The sequence below is a fragment of the Halichoeres trimaculatus genome, unplaced genomic scaffold (assembly GCF_033239565.1).
Source record: "Halichoeres trimaculatus isolate MK-OKI-2021-1 unplaced genomic scaffold, fHalTri1.1 fHalTri1_scaffold_3, whole genome shotgun sequence".
NCBI classification, from domain to species: domain Eukaryota; kingdom Metazoa; phylum Chordata; class Actinopteri; order Labriformes; family Labridae; genus Halichoeres; species Halichoeres trimaculatus.
In genome coordinates, this window is record NW_027437181.1 from 37,073,777 (window position 1) to 37,094,143 (window position 20,367).

Sequence of the window (20,367 nt, forward strand, 5' to 3'; positions counted from 1 at the left end):
TACTTTATTTTTCAACACTTCATTCTGCTGCTACAGGAAGGGCTGGGTTTTGTTTTTTTGAAGACTCTGTCTGATCGGCAGCAAGTATCTGTCAAGATATATTTCCTCAGCACTGATAACAAGCTGAACCTGTTTTCCATCTGTCAGCACCGAGGTCCCCCAGGTTCAGACCAGCAGAAAAACCATTAGAGCTAAAGCTGAGATCAGAGGAGACAGTGAACCTGGTGTTTTATGGCAGCTCTTGCTTACTGTTTGGGGGTTCAATTAGTGTGAGCACAAGTGGAGCAGGCCTGTACTTCCAGAGGGATTAATCATCAGAGTTTTGTAGTTTTACAGTTGAAGGAGACACGGGGGGCTGGCTGTAAATCCTCACTCCTCCAGTGTGTGCTCACAGCACCATCTGCCTTATCCAGAACTCCCCCTCAACAAACAGCGCTTAAGATGAGGTCAAGGTGAACTGATTAAAATGTGAACTTTCTAAAGCGACAGAGCTATCACTGCAGAGTTAAAACTGATTCTGGCTCTCTACTGCTTTAAGTCAACTCTAAACATGAAAACATGGGGTTTTCTTGCATATTGAATTCACTTGAGAAAATAAGTTCTTGTTTTTTCTAATTAAACTCTTACATCGTCTAAAGGAAAACTGATCATGTTTTTTCTCTTTGTGTCTTTCTGTTTTGCTTCAAGGGAAACAGCCAACATCCCCCTCATCGCTCTGGGTCTGAAGGAGACTAAGGAAGTTGATTTCTCCACATTTTTCAAGGTACAGAAGCTACAGCTATGGTTTATTCAGTCATTTCTCTTTCATTTGTAACTTCATGCAAGTAAAGAAACTTGCTTAGTAAAAGTGTGTCGACCTCTTACCACTGTATTTAGATTTGTGTCAAACAACTAATCAGACTTTATTTACATTACACTTTCCATACACAAAACTGGTTTCATGAAGTGCTTAACACTCAGAAAATGAATATAATCCTCCATACAACACACAACTCTCCAACCCCAACACACCAACCCACACACCCTTGTGCATAAGAAAGTCACAACATCTTTGCCGATGAACGGAGGAACTGCGAGAACACTATCTAGAGATCTTAAAAGGGAAACACTAAAGGTAAAATAAGATGTAAAACTCAAGATAAGAAAATGAAACAACCAAATTAAAAGAAACAAATAAGAAGTGGTAAAAGAGAGAAAAGATGTAAGACTGAAACTTAAAAGTAGATAATTAATAAGCTGATATAAAACAGTGAAGTAAATAAAAAAGCTAAACAAGTTCAAACATAAAAAAGATAAATAAATGTATATATTTATCTCTAGAATATTAAAGTTATATGCCTTTAAACAGATTAAGATCAGAACTTTTTTAGATGAATAAATATTTAGATTAGTTAGTAAAACTCAGTCAAAACTAGACGTAAAGGGTAAATTTTGAGTTTGCTTTGATTAAGATGCTGAAAATCCTTAATTGTTGTTTCATAATCTGTTTTATTTATTTTACTGTTGCTCAGATGTGTCAGCTCTTTTCTTTTTTCAAAACGTTAAGATTACAGACTGTGTGTGTATTCACTCCTCTGGTATTTTCTCTGCTCAGTTGAACAGCTGCTGTAATAAAGCTATTTCTCTGTCATTAGATAATTAAAAGTAATGAGGATGAGCTAATTATGAAAGAAATTAGATAATGAATTTGACTGATTGACATCTTTGAAGAGGTCACACGTTGTTGAACACCTGCTAACACGCCCTCTTTAAGTTACCACCATTTTGTGTGTTTCAGGAGCAGCATATGACAGAGACGGTATTGACAAAAAGCAAATTGAAGTCAAATATTTCCAATGGGAATGTGAAGCTTGTATTTACCTACAACAAGTTTGACCCACATCGGCGGGCGCTGTGTTTAATGAGGGTTTAGTTGCAGTAGAACGTTCACTGAGTATTTGGGTCACATTTTCTGTGCCTTGCACACCTTCTGCTACGTTACATTTGCTATTAATTCATTCATAAAGAATCCTGACGGTACAACCCGTCTCAAATTCTGGGTCAGAGCTGGGCCTGCGAGGCTGGTCATAGGTTTCAACATAAGAACATCGTAAATATCCTAATGGCATGTTTATTGTTTGCTGCTTCCTGTTCTGTTTTTTTTGGCAGGATTTTAAGAGGTGGATTTCAGAGCAGCGTTCATGCTGCTCCACTTATTAGCTCTTAGCACACTTAAGTTTTAACGAGCTGGTGTCTCCTGTCTCTGGCTCTTACCAGCCTAGTTGGCATTACACACTTTAAAATGACGCCAAGGTGGCCTAGTTTTGACAGAGGCTGTACTGTCATGTCTTAAATGTCCAGTATGAAGTATTGTACGCTGAGCTGAATCTGTTCTCACAGGATTTCATCTTGGAGCATTACAGTGAAGACGCCAACAGTTATGAAGATGAGATTGCTGACCTGATGGACCTGCGACAGGTAAAGAAAACTCAGGGCATAAAGAGTCTTTGCATGCAAGTGTCATTACTGATTTCCACCCAACAAAGTCGTTGTTTTTTACATCCAGCACCCTCATTATTAGGCCTGAACTTGTGCCTGTGTCAGTGCCCTTAGGTGTGTTGGTCTTAAAGGATAAGGTCGGTTAATACAGCTTTTACATTGTTTATAGAATGAAGTAGAACAAAATACTCACCCAGAAGGCTTTCCTGATCCAAGCAGTGCTTCAGGAGATATTTAGATCCAAAATCGTGCAGCGGACGTCTGTATAATGGGATCCATCGGGGCATAGACAGCCCGCTCCTAAAACTGCATTAATCGTCCAAAAACTCATGTTTTTCACCAATATTCCATCATGGTCCGCTCCGGGTTAGTCCTCTGCTGCAGTCTGTGTCACTTCAGACAGCGCTGTGTGGCTGTAATGACCTCTGAACTGATGAAGACTTTGTTTACCTTTGCCCCTCCGCGCATGCGCAGTACTCTCTGGAGAGCTGACTCCTTTCTTTGAGGGGCAAGCGTAAACAGTCTTCGTCAGTTCAGAGGTCATTACAGCCACACAGGGCTGTCTGGAGTGACACAGACTGCAGCAGAGGACTAACCCGGAGCGGACCATGATGGAATATTGGTGAAAAACACGAGTTTTTGGACGATTAATGCAGTTTTAGGAGCGGCGCTGTCTATGCCCTGATGGATCCCATTATACGGACGTCCGCTGCACGATTTTGGATCTAAATATCTCCCGAAGCACTGCTTGGATCAGAAAAGCCTTCTGGGTGAGTATTTTGTTCTACTTCATTCTATAAACAATGTAAAAGCTGTATAAACCGAACTTATCCTTTAAATCAGGTGTGGTAAGACAGACAACAGCTTGGATGAATAAATTAAGGGACTTCATCCAACACCTCACTCCCTTCACATATAGAGGATAGATATTTTATATAACATGCTAGGTAACACATCCTCTGACACGCAACCCATGACATCACATTAAGGCATTAAAAAGGAGGTAATCTGCTTTCTTACATTTTAAACTCATCAAAACAGTCTGTTTTTAAAGTAGCATGTGGTCTTCCCAAGGTCTTCATAAAATTTCCTGAAATGATAAAGTCACCACATAAGGTTCTTATAACTGGTTCATGATATGTTGGAGTGACAGGCCTCAAACACCAAAGTCTGCCCACAGCTTCGCTCCCAACAGGAGCAGGGAGCCTTAAAGAGAAGGCAGCTAAAACAAAGCAAAGAGTCAGATTACACCAGTGAGAGAAAATACATTGTTTTTGAGCTGTTAATCATACAAAGCTACTACAGGGACAATACCCCCTATTTAAGATTTAGATTGAGTAACAGGTCTTGGTCCTGTTTGCTGTTGTACCTCATTTCAGTGGGGACAATAGGACTTTCCTCCTGCTACACACTCAATCATTTCTCTTTCCTGTCTTATCTCAGGCCTGCAGAACACCCAGTCGAAACGAGGCCGGAGTGGAACTGCTGGCAAAGTACTTCAGCCATCTTCCTCTGATGGAGAGTCGATTCTTCTCCCCATCACGCCAGACGGGGATTTTCTTCACCTGGTACAGACATAGGAATAACTTTTTATAACTCATTAGCACCAAAACAAATCTAAAGAAAGGTTTGCTTAGTTTACTTAATGATTCTTTTCTTGAAGTTATAGTAAAGCACAGACAGAGAAGTGGAAGCTCCCTGTCAGTATTTGAACTAAAAAGAAAAGCAGGAAGTATTTCAATAAAAACCTAATTAGTTTCGAACTGATCAGGCCATGAAGTAGATGGTAGCAGCTCTCGTCTCTGTGTTTCAGGTACGACTCATTCACAGGAGTACCAGTATGTCAACAGAACCTGTCCCTGGAGAAAGCCAGCATCCTCTTCAACATGGCCGCCCTCTACTCTCAGATGGGCACCCGAAGTGACCGACAGACAATTGCCGGCTTGGAGGAGGCCATCTCAGCCTTCCAGAAAGCTGCAGGTAAGAAAAAATGGAGACATGTAGGAAAAACACCGCTCTTGAGGTGCAGTGTGTAGAAATTAGAATTTTAATGAGATAGAGCATTCATAATTTAGATTAAGCCCATCTGTTAGTAAAACATCACATCACCGAGTGAAGGAAGCCTTTACAGATCAAAGAGGATCCTAAAGATGGCATCATTTATTCTGATCATCATGTTGATGGGTGCAGATGCTGCTGAACATGTCTCATAGCTGAAGAAACAACAGGCAGAAAGCTCCTTCTTCTTCTTCTACTGTAAAAACAACGACTGCCCTCTTTCTTCTCTGCCTGCCTCCCAGGTAGATGAAGGACCGGCAGCCAGGCTTGAATTGAAAACTGCATTTTGCTCTTTCTGTCCCCCAAAATCTGCCGTAGGCAAAAATGGCCATTTATTATGTCTGCCTCCATAAACGAGACCCACAATAATAAAAATATGAAATGCTTTTTTCTAACTTTATAAAAAGAAAATGAATGATTTATGGGGATTATTGTACATTTATTTTCACATTTTTCACAAACATATATATTAGGGGCACCGATCACTATTTTCTGGTTGATCACTGATCACCGGTCTTTAAAAAGCCTGACCTGCCGATACCAATTTTCATGTTTTATTTTTTTAACTGACAGCATATACCTTTAATGTTTCAATCTTATTTTTTTTTAATATTTGAAAAATACCTGTGAAAAATAAAATCTTTATACCTTTACTTGAACAACCAATAAAGTGTCCTGAGTTTTAGGTTCAGCGAAAATGCTGCCAACTGGTCAACTGCACCTTCAAACCAGGATAGAAATGACCTCATTGGATCTTTTCAAATCTTCAAAAATCCTTTCTTTGTATGTGAAGGCCTTTTCTATAAACACTCCCATACATCTGGTTTCTATTATTCAGAAAGATAATGTAAGAAGCTTAGTTTGAAGCAAAAACTATAGAGAAAAATGTGACTGAAAGTGATTATAAACAGTGAGGGCAGCACCTCTTTCTCATAGTCAGGTTACGTAAAACAGTTAATGAGTAAATTAGCTTTCAATATTGACCCAGCAGGTGTGGTGTTGGCCTGCCAGACATTTAAAAGTTAATCAAACCATCAAGAAGAGACTCACTGTTCAGACAAACTTATTTTTCAAAGTATGTACCAGCTCCACCCTCTGGCCTCTGACTCCTGCTCCGTGACGGAGGATGATGCAGTGCATGTTTGTCTTTGCCTTCTTGTCATGTGGCGGAGCTCCAGGGAAGCACCCGTCGCATGAACTGGTTTCCCTCCTCTCTGAGGTTTCAGGAAGCTCAGACATGACATGATAGAATTATGACTTGGCAGTACGAGGAGTATGGCAGCATAATTACAGCTCCGAGCAGGCCCTGGCTTTGGTTATGTTGCTGTATAGCTATAATCTAGACTTGTACAAAGTAAAATAATTATACAGTCATGAGGAGCGTTGTCTTCGACACGAGGAGACAGTGGTACACTCAGCTAGGAGGTGAAAGCTGGCTGTGTTTGGGCTGCTGCAGTGCCCTTGAGCTTGGAAATACAAAGGTTTAGAGGATGGGAGGAGACAGCCAACAATGGCAGAGCCTTAGATGAAGGCCAGCGAGGCAGCACTCTGTTATTAAACTGTCTCCAGCTCTCTGCTGCCAGCTTTTTAATCTGTCAAATAAGAGGGAGGCGCTCCCAGCTGGAATGCAGATGTCTAGTATCAAACATGAAAATTTAATTTAAGCAGGTTTGTGTTTTGGCTCAGATCTAAAGAAGCACACAGAAGCCAATCCCACCGCTAGCTGTGAGTTTTCCTCTGTGAAGTAAAAGAAACAGGCCAGAGGAATAAGACCCAGGTCACTGTGCCCCTACACTGTGCCTCCCAGCATGGGATGAACGTGTGTATAGTCCTAAAACTGTGACCTGTTCGTATGCTTAATAAAATTGAAAAGTTTTACTTGATAATAGCATAGGATATTGACTCTTCTTATCGTCACTGTCACAATTTGGTGATGTGAGCTGTCAAATTGTCTCCTGTTATTGATTTGACACAAAACCATCCAAACTCAGTTGCTGTTGGCAGTTGTTATTGCTCTCCTCAGAGCTTTCATCTCTGTGCTCATCCTCTTTTTCTCCTCACATAGGTACCCTGAACCACCTGAAGGAGACATTTACACACACACCCAGCTACGACATGAGCCCAGCCATGCTCAGTATGTTGATCCGCATGATGCTAGCTCAGGCTCAGGAGTGTCTGTTTGAGAAGATGGCGCTGCCTGGGATCAAAAACCAGTTCTGCGCCCTCATGAAGATGGCGCAGGAGGCAGCAAAGGTAAACAGCAGCACCAAACACACACGCCCCTCAGCAGGTAGGAGCACAGACTTTTAATGTCCTCTCTGTGACTGTGCTCCTCTCTCTACAGGTCTCAGAAATCTACGATCAAGTCCATCAGTCCATGATCCAAACGCCAATCAAAGACAACGTGCCATTTTTCTGGTCCACCATGTCACAAGTGAAAACCAACCACTACCGCTCCATGGCACACTTTTTCGTGGCCTCAGCGCTCCTCGACCACCAGTGTAAGCAAAAATAAATCAATGAAAAGTATCACATAAATCTTAACATCAGTTGTTGGTCGCACCAGGTTCTTTTTAAGTGAATGAAATTGTTTTTAGATTCTCTTCACTTCCCTTATTTCTGTGCTTTAATACCCTAAATGTAGGAGAGATTGATTACTTCATGCATCTCGATATAATGTCTAAAGTCATCATTTTTAACCAGAGTTACACACTGTTTTGGTGGTTTAATGGAGGGATCGATTTAAATGGTCAACATCTGCTGGATAAGAGTGTTCTCTTACATGTTTAATGCATAAACCAGATGGGCATCAAAGAGCAGTTAACTACCTTTCCTTTTAACCCTTTAACTTTCACTTTTTAATTGCAAGGGATATGAAGTCTGTTTGATTTTAAATCTCTCATTGATTTTTGGCCTGGTGTGAGTTTCCAGGCTTGTATGAATTAATTAATCCTGTTCTTTATGACTGATCTGGACATGTGCAATAATAACCATCCACTTTGGAATATTTTAAAAACTATCAGACAAATTGAATGTGTAACAGATATCAGAGGAGGATCTTACAATAATGTGAGAAAGAAATGACTGAAGTCTCCATTCAACCACCATACTACTTGGAGCTCCCTGGAGCGCCCATAAACTGTAAAAAAATAAAATAAAAAGGGCATGACTGGCTGCAGTAGATGTCAAAAACCCCATCTCCCCAGTCATTCCAGGTGAGCTGTGGGCAAACTTAGAAAAATAAAGACACCTCATAGAAATGTTTCTCACATATGTATGCTGTGGTGGTATGAAGATATTATTGGGATGCTTGGTGTTCCAGTCCTCTTTTTTCTGAGCAGTCTTTTTTGTTAGTTATTAGAGGTTAAAACAGGGTTTTACGCCACGTTTAACGATGATTGACAGCTGCTGTTCTTGTGTAGTTTTCGGTATTAGTAAATTATGTCTGGAGAGAAAACCAAGAAGAGATTAGACCTTCAAAAGAAAGAATAAAAATATACTCAAATTCTTTCCGAGTCCCACATAGTCTCTATATACATAGACTCTGGCTGCACAATGGCGCCACCTTCAGGGGGAGTATTTTGGCTTCAAAACCGTACAATGGTAAAAGGCCCTCTGGACCTTCAAGGAGGTCTCCAAACACTGATAGGTGGGTCAAGGAAAACCTTTCAAAATCAAAACAATTTTAAGGTATATTTTTCATCCAGTAGGTCAGAGGTGACCAAACTAAGATAATAACAGTCTCAGTGTTGGCAGATTAGTTTAAAAACACAGCAGTATATGCACATATATCCCCATTGCAGTGGTCCCCAGTGTCCAGCACCACTGATTTGAGGGTCAGAAGCTTGAAAGATATGGAAGAACCTGCTTTGTTCGACACAGAACAGATAGACGTACTAATTTAGTGCCATGCAAAAGTGTGCAAATTATTTTTCGGCTCAAGTGAAGTATCGCTGCTAAAGCCAGTCTCTTGGATTTGCATTTCGCTGGAGCTTTGCATAACACTGCATCGTCTGCAACAGGTACAGTAATCCACTGCAGAACAAAAGAAAACAACTGTGATCTTCTTACTGACATCCTGTGAGAATGAAGACATGACAACAACAAGTATATCAGCTTATCTTTAGATTCAGAGGAGAAGGCTCTGGACAACCTTCACTCACACCACGTCTGCACCCTAACTCTTAGAGTTTTAACCTTAGGCTTCTGATAGTCTGACTGTTGACGGTTAAAGGTGTGAAAAAGTTTTGGATGTTTGTAAGAAAACTTTTTTTGTCTGCCTGAAAAACCTGATCCTGCTCTCAGAGAGCTCTCTGGTCCACGGTCCAACGGGTTGGTTGTGTCAGATGTCTGGACTGAACTGCAGCCAACCCCACAACCCCATTACATAACGGCTATTTACAGACACACACACAAACACACACACAGGGAGAAAAAGAGGGAAATTTGCAGTAAGTGAAAATTAAATCCTCCTCTCGTGTTGTTGCTGTTTTAGCTCTTGGAGGTTTGTTATCTTTTGGACTTTGCAACAAATCAACTTTACAAACTTGAAACCAAAAAACACTGCAAACTGTACAAAGCCTTACAGTATATCTTCCATAGTTAACCCAGTGCTACGAAGGGGAGAGGAACAACTGAGCGACGCTGCTTTCAGTTTGGCAGCTCATTAACAGATTCCTGTGTGAATGAGGAGAATAAAGCAATTACCCACAGAGCTGTGCAGAGAGGACTCAGCCCAGATACGGGCAGAATGAAGAGCGCTGTTGTCAACAGATTAACCACAAACATTGAAAATAAATTGTTTGTTCTGTCTCTAAGAAGCAGAAAGGGTCGGGGGGAAGCCTAGAAAATTCTGATGCCCTAGAGTTACCCTTTACCACAAGGCTAAGAAGACTGACAGCAAGATTTTTCTATGAATTTGCAAATTAATGGGCTTGAAGCCATTTTTTTTTCAAATTAACAATGTAGGAATAAGCTTATTTGATTCTTTTACAATCCAGTATTGATGTCTTCATCTTTTTAAACCGACAGTTACAGAGTTTTTTAATGAAGTTAAAGCCTCATTAACCACTAAATTCAGAGCTAAAACAGCTAACGTTGATCTTTTTTCTCTGTTTCTTCAGTGGGCCCCAGTGATGATGAGGACCAGCAGGAGAAGACTTTATCACAGGTCTATGACCGTCTTCCTGAGGGACACTCTCCTCCGGACATCCTAAAGACAAAAGATGAACGGGAACGCATTGGTAAAAACGCGTGCACACAAACACACAGAAGCAGAAGATAGACTAGCAATAAACTCGACTTTGATTATGCATCTCTGTCCTTCTCCTTCCTTTCCTTTCCTTGCCCCTTTGATTCTTTTGTACCCCTCTCTCAGGCAGAGCACACATCCGTCGTGCCATCCTGGGCCACGAGGAGGCCCTGAGGATCTACGGTTTGTGCCACCACCTGAACAAACTTGACATCCTGCAGGACATTTTAAGAGCCAGTCACCAGCGTTCACTCAACAAGTGCAGTGAGAATGAAGACGAGGAAGAGTTCACAGACTACACCGAGGCCCCGGACATCATTTGTGAGTTTTTCAAAGTGAAAACAACTCCTCCTCCTAACACGTTATCCTGTGAAAGTCAACACCAGGTGAAAAGAAAAGGACACGAACAGTAATGTTTATTTAAGTTTCACTGAGGTGACGGCTATTCTTCTAACAGTTCACGTGGAAATGAACAAGTCACATTACTGTCACCACAACAAACACTTCAGTTTCAACACTGGTGTCAAGCAGAGCCAACGTGCTCTTCTGAAACGTTTGTTTCTCAGGATACAGATCAGGAAAAGGAGGTTGGGCAGTGTACTGCACCTGCTGCAGTCACATGTGTTAACTGACATTTGTCCAGGTTCATATGATGTAATGTTTACTCTGCTAACTCCCGCCCCTCACCTCACTGAACAGTTGAGCTGTGGCTGCGACAGTAAACACTGAAAATGACTTTTTTTTTCCTCTCTCTGTCCTTAGCTAAAACAGAGCACAAAGCAGAGATGGAAGTTCCTGCCACCATAAAGGTGAAAGTCACAGACTTCTTCCACCGGCTGGTATGTGGGTTACTAATATTTCTCCACTCACATTGTTATTTATCTGTACATGATGGCTGGTTTATTCAGGGAGTGAAAGAAGTGACTCTGGATTTGTGTCCAAACATGTTTTTACAGCAGTGTCTTCTGTTCTCTCTGAATACAACCGGCCAAGGATGAGTCTCCCAGAGGCTTTGGCACATTTGAGTAACAAATGATCCAGACTTCTGTTTTAATCCCCCAGAGCCTCGTGGAGTCTCATCCACAACAAATGTTGAAACTAACACTAACCATGGACAGAGGTGCTCTGATCCTGGGTTGGTTATTATGGTGGTGGCTGGAGTGGGGCACTGGAAACCTCTCATTTCTTTTATTTTTATTTATTTCTTTTATTTTAACCTTTATTAACCAGAAAGTCCCATTAAATCAAACATTTTCTGAAGGGAAACTTGGTCACAACAGCACTTGCAGTATAAAAGATAAAGGAACAGATAAAGTGAAGAAGACAGACAGGAACAGATGAGTCTAGCTTTCTCTGTTACATCAACGTCTAACAAGACCCCGTTATAGCAAGTTATGGACCGTTTCAGGGAAAGTTAGTTTTCTTCCATTTAGTTCAACAATTGTTGTCACCCACTCTAAATGGCAGGAAAATGACCAGTTGATTAAACTAATTGTTACTATTTTTCTTATTGTTGGCTTTAACACACTTATTGTAGAGTTTAACACAGCAGTTCATCAAACGTCCACTAGGGGCTGGTTGCACAAACACCAGCAACCACTTATTCGCCCAGCAAAAAAGAAAAAATCTTTACAAGAAGGAAAAAAAAAACATGTTTACAGTCCGGTTCAAAAAAGGGTTTGAGTACTGGAGATTTTTTACGCCGTATTTTTTTTGAGGTTAGTAAACTTCCCATATAAGAAAAAAGTTTTGACCATATAAGGGCATGTCTGATTTGACTCAAAGGTAAGAACCTTGTAGCTAAAAGAGGTTGTAGTTAAAAAAAAGCTAAAGGCCCGCCCCCTTACCTCATCCTTTTTCATTGTGGCTCCTGCTGATTATGGGCTCCAAAACTTCATATAAGAAACAAATAGATGATGTCACAGAGACTGCATCCATGTATAATGTAGTATAGTTGCTCCAGAATATTCCTTTTTTTTTTTTTAATTACTTAAAGAAATAATCTTTAAGTTTGTTGTAGAAATTGCTCAGAGAACAGTAGGTTGGCCTCAAATTGCAAGATAACTCCATTTGGAGAAAAATAACACGTCTTGTGCACCACTGAGTTGTCTGTAGAGATTTGGTGAGTTTGTAACAAGCCGAACAAAGTTTTTTAAATCTGATAAAGATCAGAACAGGCCTACAGGCCTCAGAACAATCATGAAGCCGTTTAAATATTAGCCGTTTTGGACAGAATGCAAGATTTACATGTATATACCTTTAAGGCTGAATGCCACATATGTGCATTTATCTCTTTAAGACTAGGTGTGAACTAAAGGTCATTTACGCATCAGGTGAGATGGTGTCATCCATCGAAGATGTCAAACCAGCTGCTCATAAAAAGAAAAATTCACACAAACTTTCCACTCCCTCCTCGTTTGTATCAGTGAGTCACTGCTCATATAATTAGTCACGTCTTGAAAATGGTCCAGCTTTAAAGGTATATACTAAATGTTGCATCCAGTCTAAAAGGAGGGATTATTATGCTTAAATGCCTGCCACCCAGGATATTTTCATCAAAACCTTTAACTTTTGAAGTGCTGCTGAATATCAGCGTCTTCACTGCTTTAAAGCAGCAGCCATATTGACCCCACACTGTCCCCTCTCAGGGTCCTCTGTCAGTCTTCTCAGCCAAGCAGAGGTGGACAGCCCCACGAACTATACGACTCCGCCCAGAGGACAGAGACCTGGGCTTCACCCTGAAAGGAGAGACACCCGTCCAGGTGGTTTCACTGGACCCTCTGTGCCCAGCTGCTGTGAGTACACACACGTCACTCCAAAAAGAATAAAACATTAACTTAAGAGGTAATACATGACAGTTTTGAGGTCAGGGTTCAGTCACATCTTTCCTGACTGATGCTTCACCTGATCTTTAGTTTCCTATCCAGGAGAAGACAGTGTTAGTACTCAAAGGAGGCTCTTTAAAACTCAAATAAAGATGTACATACATCTTACTTGCAGTACATACTTACCATTTTTGTAGCAGTAGAATATGTTTCATATCTTCCATGCTCAGCACTTTTCCCTGTGGTGCTCAGCAGTAAGCTTAGTGCAGATTTACAGAGAGGACTGAAGAGTGATGCATGCTCTCTTTCTGATTATAGAATTTCAGGGTGCAAATTAGAGTAATCCTCAGAAACTCTAAGCAGTACTCAGACTCAAAGAATGTCTGCAGCCTCTCCCTCCCCCTGCATGACCACTCTGGCTACTAATTTAATTAAGAATCGCAGAGTATTTAGTCTCCGAATCCTTTTAAGTCTGACAGCTCATTAAGTGGTGCTGACAAAGAGCAGACTCTTATTCCACCCTGCAGGCTGTGCAGAGAAAGAGATTAGAAGAATTACACAAGTCAAACTGGGCCAAACTCTTTATAACTTTTAATTCTGTGTTCAGCGGGACTTATTGTGGAGCCCACTGATTCCCCTTTGTTGTTGACCTCTGGTCAACTTAACGGACAGAAATAGCTGAGCTCGTGTAGATCAGACTGACGTCCCACAGCTATGAAATACCCGTCTCACACACACATGTGCGTGCTGTAGAAAGGATTTGTTGGGGCTCAGCTTCAGTGTTTTCTCGGCTGATCCTGGCTCCCTCCAGGATGTAGAAGGAAAGTAGGTGAACCTGCCTCAGCTGCTGTTCAAACAACCCCTCAGCTGTCAATATTTGCTCAGTGTGCCACAGTATGAGGACATCTCATCAGCCCTCTCTCTAACTTGAGCTCTCCTTTTTTCCTCAGGCTGATGGTCTGAAAGAGGGAGACTACATCATCGGTGTGGGCGACACAGACTGTAAATGGATGGGTGTGGGTGAGGTGATGCGGCTGCTGAAGGATGTGAATGAGGAGGGGATAGACATCCAGGTTGTCAGCATAATGGACTGCAACCCACCAATGGTACGCCATGGACTCTATACATTTTGTCTAGTAAAACTTTGAGTGAAAAACACGATAGTGTATTATGTCTATCATTTCCCCATGGGACGTGTTTTATGCTCACACAAATTATGGTTCAAAACACAAGGCTTTGTGAAATAAGAAGCAGGTGTTTGGATGCGATCTAAAAAAAATGAGCCTAACAGTCCAAGCGTTGAGAAATGGGATGAAATTTCTTTACAACAGAACTGTTACTCTTACTTAGTGACTCCAGATATGTGTCCAGGGCAGCTGTTTATTTGAACTAACTCTGACCACCTCTCTGTGGATCTTTTCTCCAGCCCACCAAGAGTGCCACCTTCTGTGGAAACCTGCCCAAGACCTACTCCATGATCTGCCTGGCCCACGATGATGAGGAGAAGAAATCCCGCAAAGTGACCAAGAAGTCGTCCTTCATCAGCTGGGGCCTGAAGAACAAGCTGAAGAGCGCCAGCACCCTCAGCCTCCCAACAGCTGATCGCTCAGGAGCTCTTCCCTGGAACAAACCCACCCCCACCTTCCCCAGCTCCAGCTCCTACAACAACGACAGCGCCCTCTACTGAGCTGTCTGCAGGCTACAGACTGTTGCAGGCAGTCCTGCAGGATGCATTTAAAGCCTTGGATGGCTGTGTACGGTGCTGTGCTGTAACCACACTGGAGCTGTTCTGGTTATGGTACAGCACCTCTGCCTGTTGTTGTGCCCAGATAAAAGCGCTGAGCAGTCGTGTGTGTAGCTGTTACGTCACCTGCGTAATGGTAACATTGCATCGTGCTTTAGTACTTTTGAAAGTGGCAGTGCCAAATACTGTTTATATGTGTGTTTGTTGGTACATTGGTACCTTCCAAACATGGTTCAGTAAACAGGTTTGAACACCGACAGCAAAGAGACTATGCCAGTATGCCTACAGGTGTAGACTGTAGTGTCAAAGAAGTAGATGTAGCCCCTGTCACATACCTATTGGGATGTTTGCCTACCTTATGAGGACACAAGTTTCAACCATCATTGTTTTTGATCTCTTAGAGGAGACCACATTATTTAATGATCTCTAAGTCAATGTTTGTGCAGAGAAAACCCTGCTGCCTTTTAGGTTTTATTAATAAGAAACTAAAATTTACTAAATCTCCACGCTTTTGTTAATAGATACTTCAATCCAGTGACAGGGACCATAAACTCATGAGGAAGTATTTAAAAATGCCATGAATCACCTGAGAGGTGATTCTAGTTTAATACAATCTGAACAAGTTTTGCAATCAGTCAAGTCATCTCCTCTGCAGTTTTAAAGCCCTGCAGTACCGGCTCCAATCCAAACAAAGAGGCTATGTCAACTTCTTGCACACAGTCTATGTGTACAGCACAATACAACTGCACTGGTGGAAAAGCACACCAGCTAACATTCCAGTTCCTTTATATTTATATTCACTGCACAGAGAAAAGTCAAATGGTCATCTCAGTGTGCTCTCCTGAAGAGACTTCAGATGATTTGAAGGAAGAGAGCGCGGCCATGACAGTCTCATACTGTCTCAGTTGTGTTACTGCAGAAGCTGTGTGTTGTGTGGTTAGGTTGTCACGTCTGTTTTATACTCTTTATGTTAAGGATTCTGTCCTCATCAGTGGATACTGACACATTTTGGGGTTGTTGTGTACATATATGTTCTAAACTGATGTGTTGATATGAACCTTGTTGCAGCATGTTACACAATGATTGAGGGATAACTAGTTTGGCTGTATAGTTTGTGTGTACGGGGAGAGATGACAAATGCAATGTTCAATAAGCTGCTAAAAATCATGAATATACCTGAGTTTTGTATTAATGTCACTTAGTATTCGTGTGACAGCCTCTAAGGATTATGACTCTCCACCCCACCCAGTGTCGTGACTGGGTGGGGTGGAAATAAAAATAGCGACGTCCCAGGTTTGCTTTCGGTACTAGTTATGCCTCTGACCAAATGCCTCCATGTCCCAGTCATGCCTGAAGCACCATCTACCATCCTGACTCATCTCACCCTGTTCTGACCCCTTTCACTCTCTGACTGTTTGATCATTTGTTAAAAGAGATCGCGCTGTGTCTCTCTGTCAATGTGAATTTTAGTGTAGTTAAAGGTTGTTTTGTCTCCAGAAGGGAAAAACGTGGACAGACCAGTGACGGCCGGTCAGATAACGCCGACTTTGATCAAAGTCCACAGTCAGGTTTTTGCTATTTGTCTGAATCATAATCCCATCCCACTTTTTCTGACACTTAGCAGTGTTGGACTATCTCTTTATCTACAAAGTAGATTCCTATACACATTTGATAATCAAATTATTTATAGAATTAAAAAGAAATACAAAAATATGAATATTTACTTGTAAAGCTGTAGGACTTTATGTGAATGGTGAAATTGTGAATATTTGCACGTTGGACTTCTCAGTCGGTTTCTTGGAGGAATGTATTTTACTAGCCTGTCTTAATCCTTTGGTGAACTCATATACTGGTACACTTTCTCTTTGTCAAGATATTTTTAAAATTTAAATGTTTCAGACATTAACACTGAGAAAATGTAATGCTCTTTGTTGTCTTTGTTTACCTTATCCAGTGTCTTAAGTGCCATGTGTGCTAAATCATGAAGGAATCTATCACCAAGTCTGTCACAGGAATGTTGGTTATGATTAACATTATTAAGTCTTTACCGAATGAGCTAACAGAGTGTTTGTACGTACACAGGCTGTGCTGTAACAGATCTTTCCATGCATTTCACGGTGCATGTTAATCTTTGATACCTTGGTGTACATGCAGAGGGTTATGTTACCTGTTCTTCTGAAGGTTTCACGTTTGCTTAATTCTGTGTAATTTGTGCTGCATAGCAATTGTGGTGTAAATGCAACTTTGCATCATGTATACAAATGCATATCTCAATAAAAGATGGGGTCAGAAATCTCCACTGTTTTTATTGACAGCTCATTTTTTATTGGTGCTTCATCTAAGTCCATCCATCCAACCTTTGTCTTTTCCTGCTTATCCTGGAGCCTATCTTAGCTTTCATTGGTTGTGAGGTGGATTACACCCTGGTTAGGTCGCCTTGTTATCACAGGTCTAACATGCAGAGACAGGGGGAACAAGCATTAATGCAGGCTCACACCTATGGACAATTTGGAGTCGCTGATCGACCCGAGCATGTTGTTAGACTGTAGGAGGGAGCTGAAGTTGAGCTGAGCTGACCTGCACAAGCATGGGGAGAACATGCTAACTCTACACAGAGGCTCTTGCCCAGCATGGGAATCAAACCAGTGGGCTGGGAGTGAGTGGATTAAAGTCAGACCCTGGCTCTCAGTGAGTTAACACAACAAGACATCACATTTTTAACTGTTAAAGTCTGGCTGATTAGCACATGAAGTCCTAATCTGTCATCTTGAAACAAAGGAAAGCAACCTGTGGTTAAATTCACACAATGGGCCTGTCTTAATCCAACCGCCTGTGTGAGATATCTGTGTTTCTATGTCCCATTTCGTCCCTACTGACAGTCAGAGACGGTGCTTTGAGCACTGAGTATTCCTTTGCGCATGCGCAGTTCGAGTATGTATACCAGCAGTATCACTTGTGACTCCAGAATGGGCCAAGAAAAGAAATGGCTGTTTTCCAAAGCGGGACCCTGAAATCTCTCCCTGAATTTGTTGTTTTTCTACATGAATATAAAACTTACCTTAAACTGTTGAAAATAATGAAAGAGTCAAAAAAATAAAAATAAATAAAATTGGAAGAATCCTTTGTTACGCACCTTTCTTTTAACTTATCTGCTATTGTATTGTTCCCGTATCTTAAACACACGGCGCATGTCTATCATTGCCAAAGCGCGCGGCAGAAACGTGACAATCTCTGCAGAGCAGATCACCGAAAAACAGACACTAAAACGATCACAATATCCAGCCATATCAAAATGAAGCACCACGTTCTGGCTCCTGATCGTAAATCTCAACTTTGTTTATCAAATTACATCACTGACACATGGCCAGAAGCCGTCAGCAGGTCAGATCCAGAGAAAATCTGACGGTTTGGACTAAGAAAAGGTAATTTTGAAGGTAGAAAATTTCTGAATTCTGCAGGACACAAGACATCCTTTCTATAGGGACACCAACAGAGAGGAGAAGGCATGGACCGAATGTGCTGAAGTTTTGGCAGGGCCAGGCAAGCTTAATATACTAAGTCACCAAGTAAGTACATTGTCCTGGGTGGGAATCCTGTGGGAACATGTGATTATTTTAAGTGATTTAGCACAGGTGCTAATTTACAACACTTGTCCACAGGAGGATTTTGTAAATTGATAAAATTAATAAATGAAGAAAGGAAATAAAAAGTACACCCAGCTGTTATGGGCGCTGCCCTGCGCTGCGCGGCGCTCCAGGCATCCAGTATTTATGTGTTTATTATGCTGCGTTCCAGGCCACCAAAAACTCGTGTTTTTCCCACCAGTAATTGTAAAGGTGCACTGGAACGGCAGTCAAACTTGTAACTTCCAACCTGTGAACTCGTACCAGATCGATGTACTCCGAATTACAACTTGCACTTTATGGGAGGGAGGGTGTCATTCCCGTTTAGGGCTGCAGGTGATGAAGACAGCCAGAGCAGGGGGCAGCTGTTCCCACGTCAGGAGGGGAGGTCAGGTACCTCCTTTAGATATTAATGTCCGGACTGTAGATAGTGCTGCAGCCGCCATCGCTCCTTGTCTCGAGCCCAAGTGGCAACCTCTGGTCAAAGAATGTGAGACAATGTGAAAGTGCCAAAATCTGCTGTTTCTCAAGTGTCCGCTTGAGGCTGGCTCCGGAAGTACCAGAAGTCACGTACGCACCGAGCTAAAAAAAAGCTGTTTCTAACCTTTTTACAGCCTGGTTCAAAAAATGTCTCCTGTCTGAGTCGCTAACTTTACTATCGACACACACTGTACAGGGAGTGGAATTTTTTGTAACATGGCTGTTCAGAGGATATTAAGATAGCAAGCTTGCCCAATCAGAGCTAAAGCTCAGGGTCCGTGACCGACAGGTGCCCTATAGCTGTTCCCGAAGCCCTTGCCACTACCAAAAACCGCCACCATAGCCGATGTGCTTCATTTTCCATTTCGGAAACAGACGGGTGATGTCAGGGAGACTACGGCCATGTTGTATACAGTCTATGCTCGAGCCCATAGATTGGCTGTGTCCGAAATGGCATACTAACGTACTACTCATACTAAGTGTGACGTCAAAAATAGTATGTAGTGCGTTCACATCAAATATTAATGAAAAAATTGCGTGCGCAAGAAATACCTGGATGTATACGATATTGGAAAAAAAATTAAGTATGGGAGGTGGGCATACTACTCGCACTGACACGCCCCATAATGCATTGCGAGCCCCATATTGCATTGCAAGCGAAAATGGAGGAGATTGCCGAGACAAGCGGAACTCCGGAGGGAAGATATAAAGGCAAGCATGAAACATAAATGTAAGTATCTGGTGTTATAATTCTATGTGGTAAAATAGTCGTCCTTCTCACCCACGGATTTGAGAAGTAGGTGATTTCTGACCAACGTCTTAAATTTGTCAGATGACTCACTACGTTCTACTGCCTGTTGGCAGCTAGTTGCAGCAGCTCCCTTTGCATACAGAAGAAGAAGCAGCTACCTCTTCCAGCCTGAAGCTACAATTGAAATGATTTGCATAATCTTGCTAATATCTGCACGAGGAGTGCCGGCCTCAAATTACCACATGAATTATGCAGCTGTTTTGATCGTATTTCACGAAGGCTATATTATGGTTAGTTACCAAGCACATTTCCTGGCCACGATCTGCAAAGAGCTCATTTTAAATATCGTTGTGTAGGGGGCTTTGACTCTGAAGTGGACTGCTATGATAATCAAACTAACAGTTAACGGTGTAACTCTATTAATGCTGGACAGATGGATAATGCTGGACTGTTATTTCTCCCAAGGGACTGATGAGGACACGGAACGCCTCATAAAGTGGCGCTCACAAAATGAGGAGCTTTTCACGGGGCGCAGAAATGCAGCCCAAAAGGGTTTTGAGTAAGAAATAAACTCATGTCACACACGTTTTCTATTTTACTCTGTTGTAAAATAATTAACAGATCAGTGAGATAAGACTTCTGGTCAGCATAAGGTCACACTTTTGGTTGACTTTTCTCATTAGCAACTGAAAAGAATTGTTGTAACAAAGACTATTTTTTTCTGATTCAATCTATGTTTAGAATTTTCATCAAGGCCCAGGTGCTGGAGGGCAAGGTGGAGGCAGGGTGGGTTACAAAAAAATGGGAAAACCTCAAACAAAAATAGAAGGTTAGTTAGTCTTTTAGTTTATCCACAATATAAAAACACACTTTACATGTGGCCCCAATGATCATTAACTAATAACCTCTGTGCTGTTTGGTAGGAACTGAAGGCCCCCAGGACAGGTGTCAGCACAGAGGGAAAAGAGACAACTGCTGCCTCCTGGAAGTGGTTTCAGGCCATGGATGGGGTGATGGGGCAAAGGCCCAGTATAACCCTGCCAAATCTCATCTCAGCCATGGCAGAACCTGTGGCAGCAGCTCTGTCTCTCCTCCAGAAGAGGGCAGGGGGAGAAGGAAGAGAGAGATGGAAATGATAGTTTTTGAGGGAGATGAAG

At 41.8% G+C, this 20,367-nt stretch overlaps 1 protein-coding gene across 1 annotated transcript in view; it reads left to right on the forward strand.

The window, feature by feature from the left end:
* Positions 1-16,639, forward strand: part of rhpn2 (rhophilin, Rho GTPase binding protein 2) — a 41,875-nt gene extending 25,236 nt beyond the window's left edge. The window contains exons 4-15 of the mRNA XM_074667062.1: positions 688-763; positions 2,380-2,457; positions 3,922-4,046; positions 4,292-4,458; positions 6,602-6,789; positions 6,881-7,037; positions 9,660-9,779; positions 9,914-10,108; positions 10,550-10,626; positions 12,436-12,582; positions 13,563-13,718; positions 14,039-16,639. Coding sequence (XP_074523163.1) covers positions 688-763; positions 2,380-2,457; positions 3,922-4,046; positions 4,292-4,458; positions 6,602-6,789; positions 6,881-7,037; positions 9,660-9,779; positions 9,914-10,108; positions 10,550-10,626; positions 12,436-12,582; positions 13,563-13,718; positions 14,039-14,299 — 1,747 coding nt within the window. The 3' untranslated portion in view covers positions 14,300-16,639. The remainder of the gene's footprint in view (positions 1-687; positions 764-2,379; positions 2,458-3,921; positions 4,047-4,291; positions 4,459-6,601; positions 6,790-6,880; positions 7,038-9,659; positions 9,780-9,913; positions 10,109-10,549; positions 10,627-12,435; positions 12,583-13,562; positions 13,719-14,038) is intronic.
* The last annotated feature ends 3,728 nt before the right edge of the window (positions 16,640-20,367 follow it).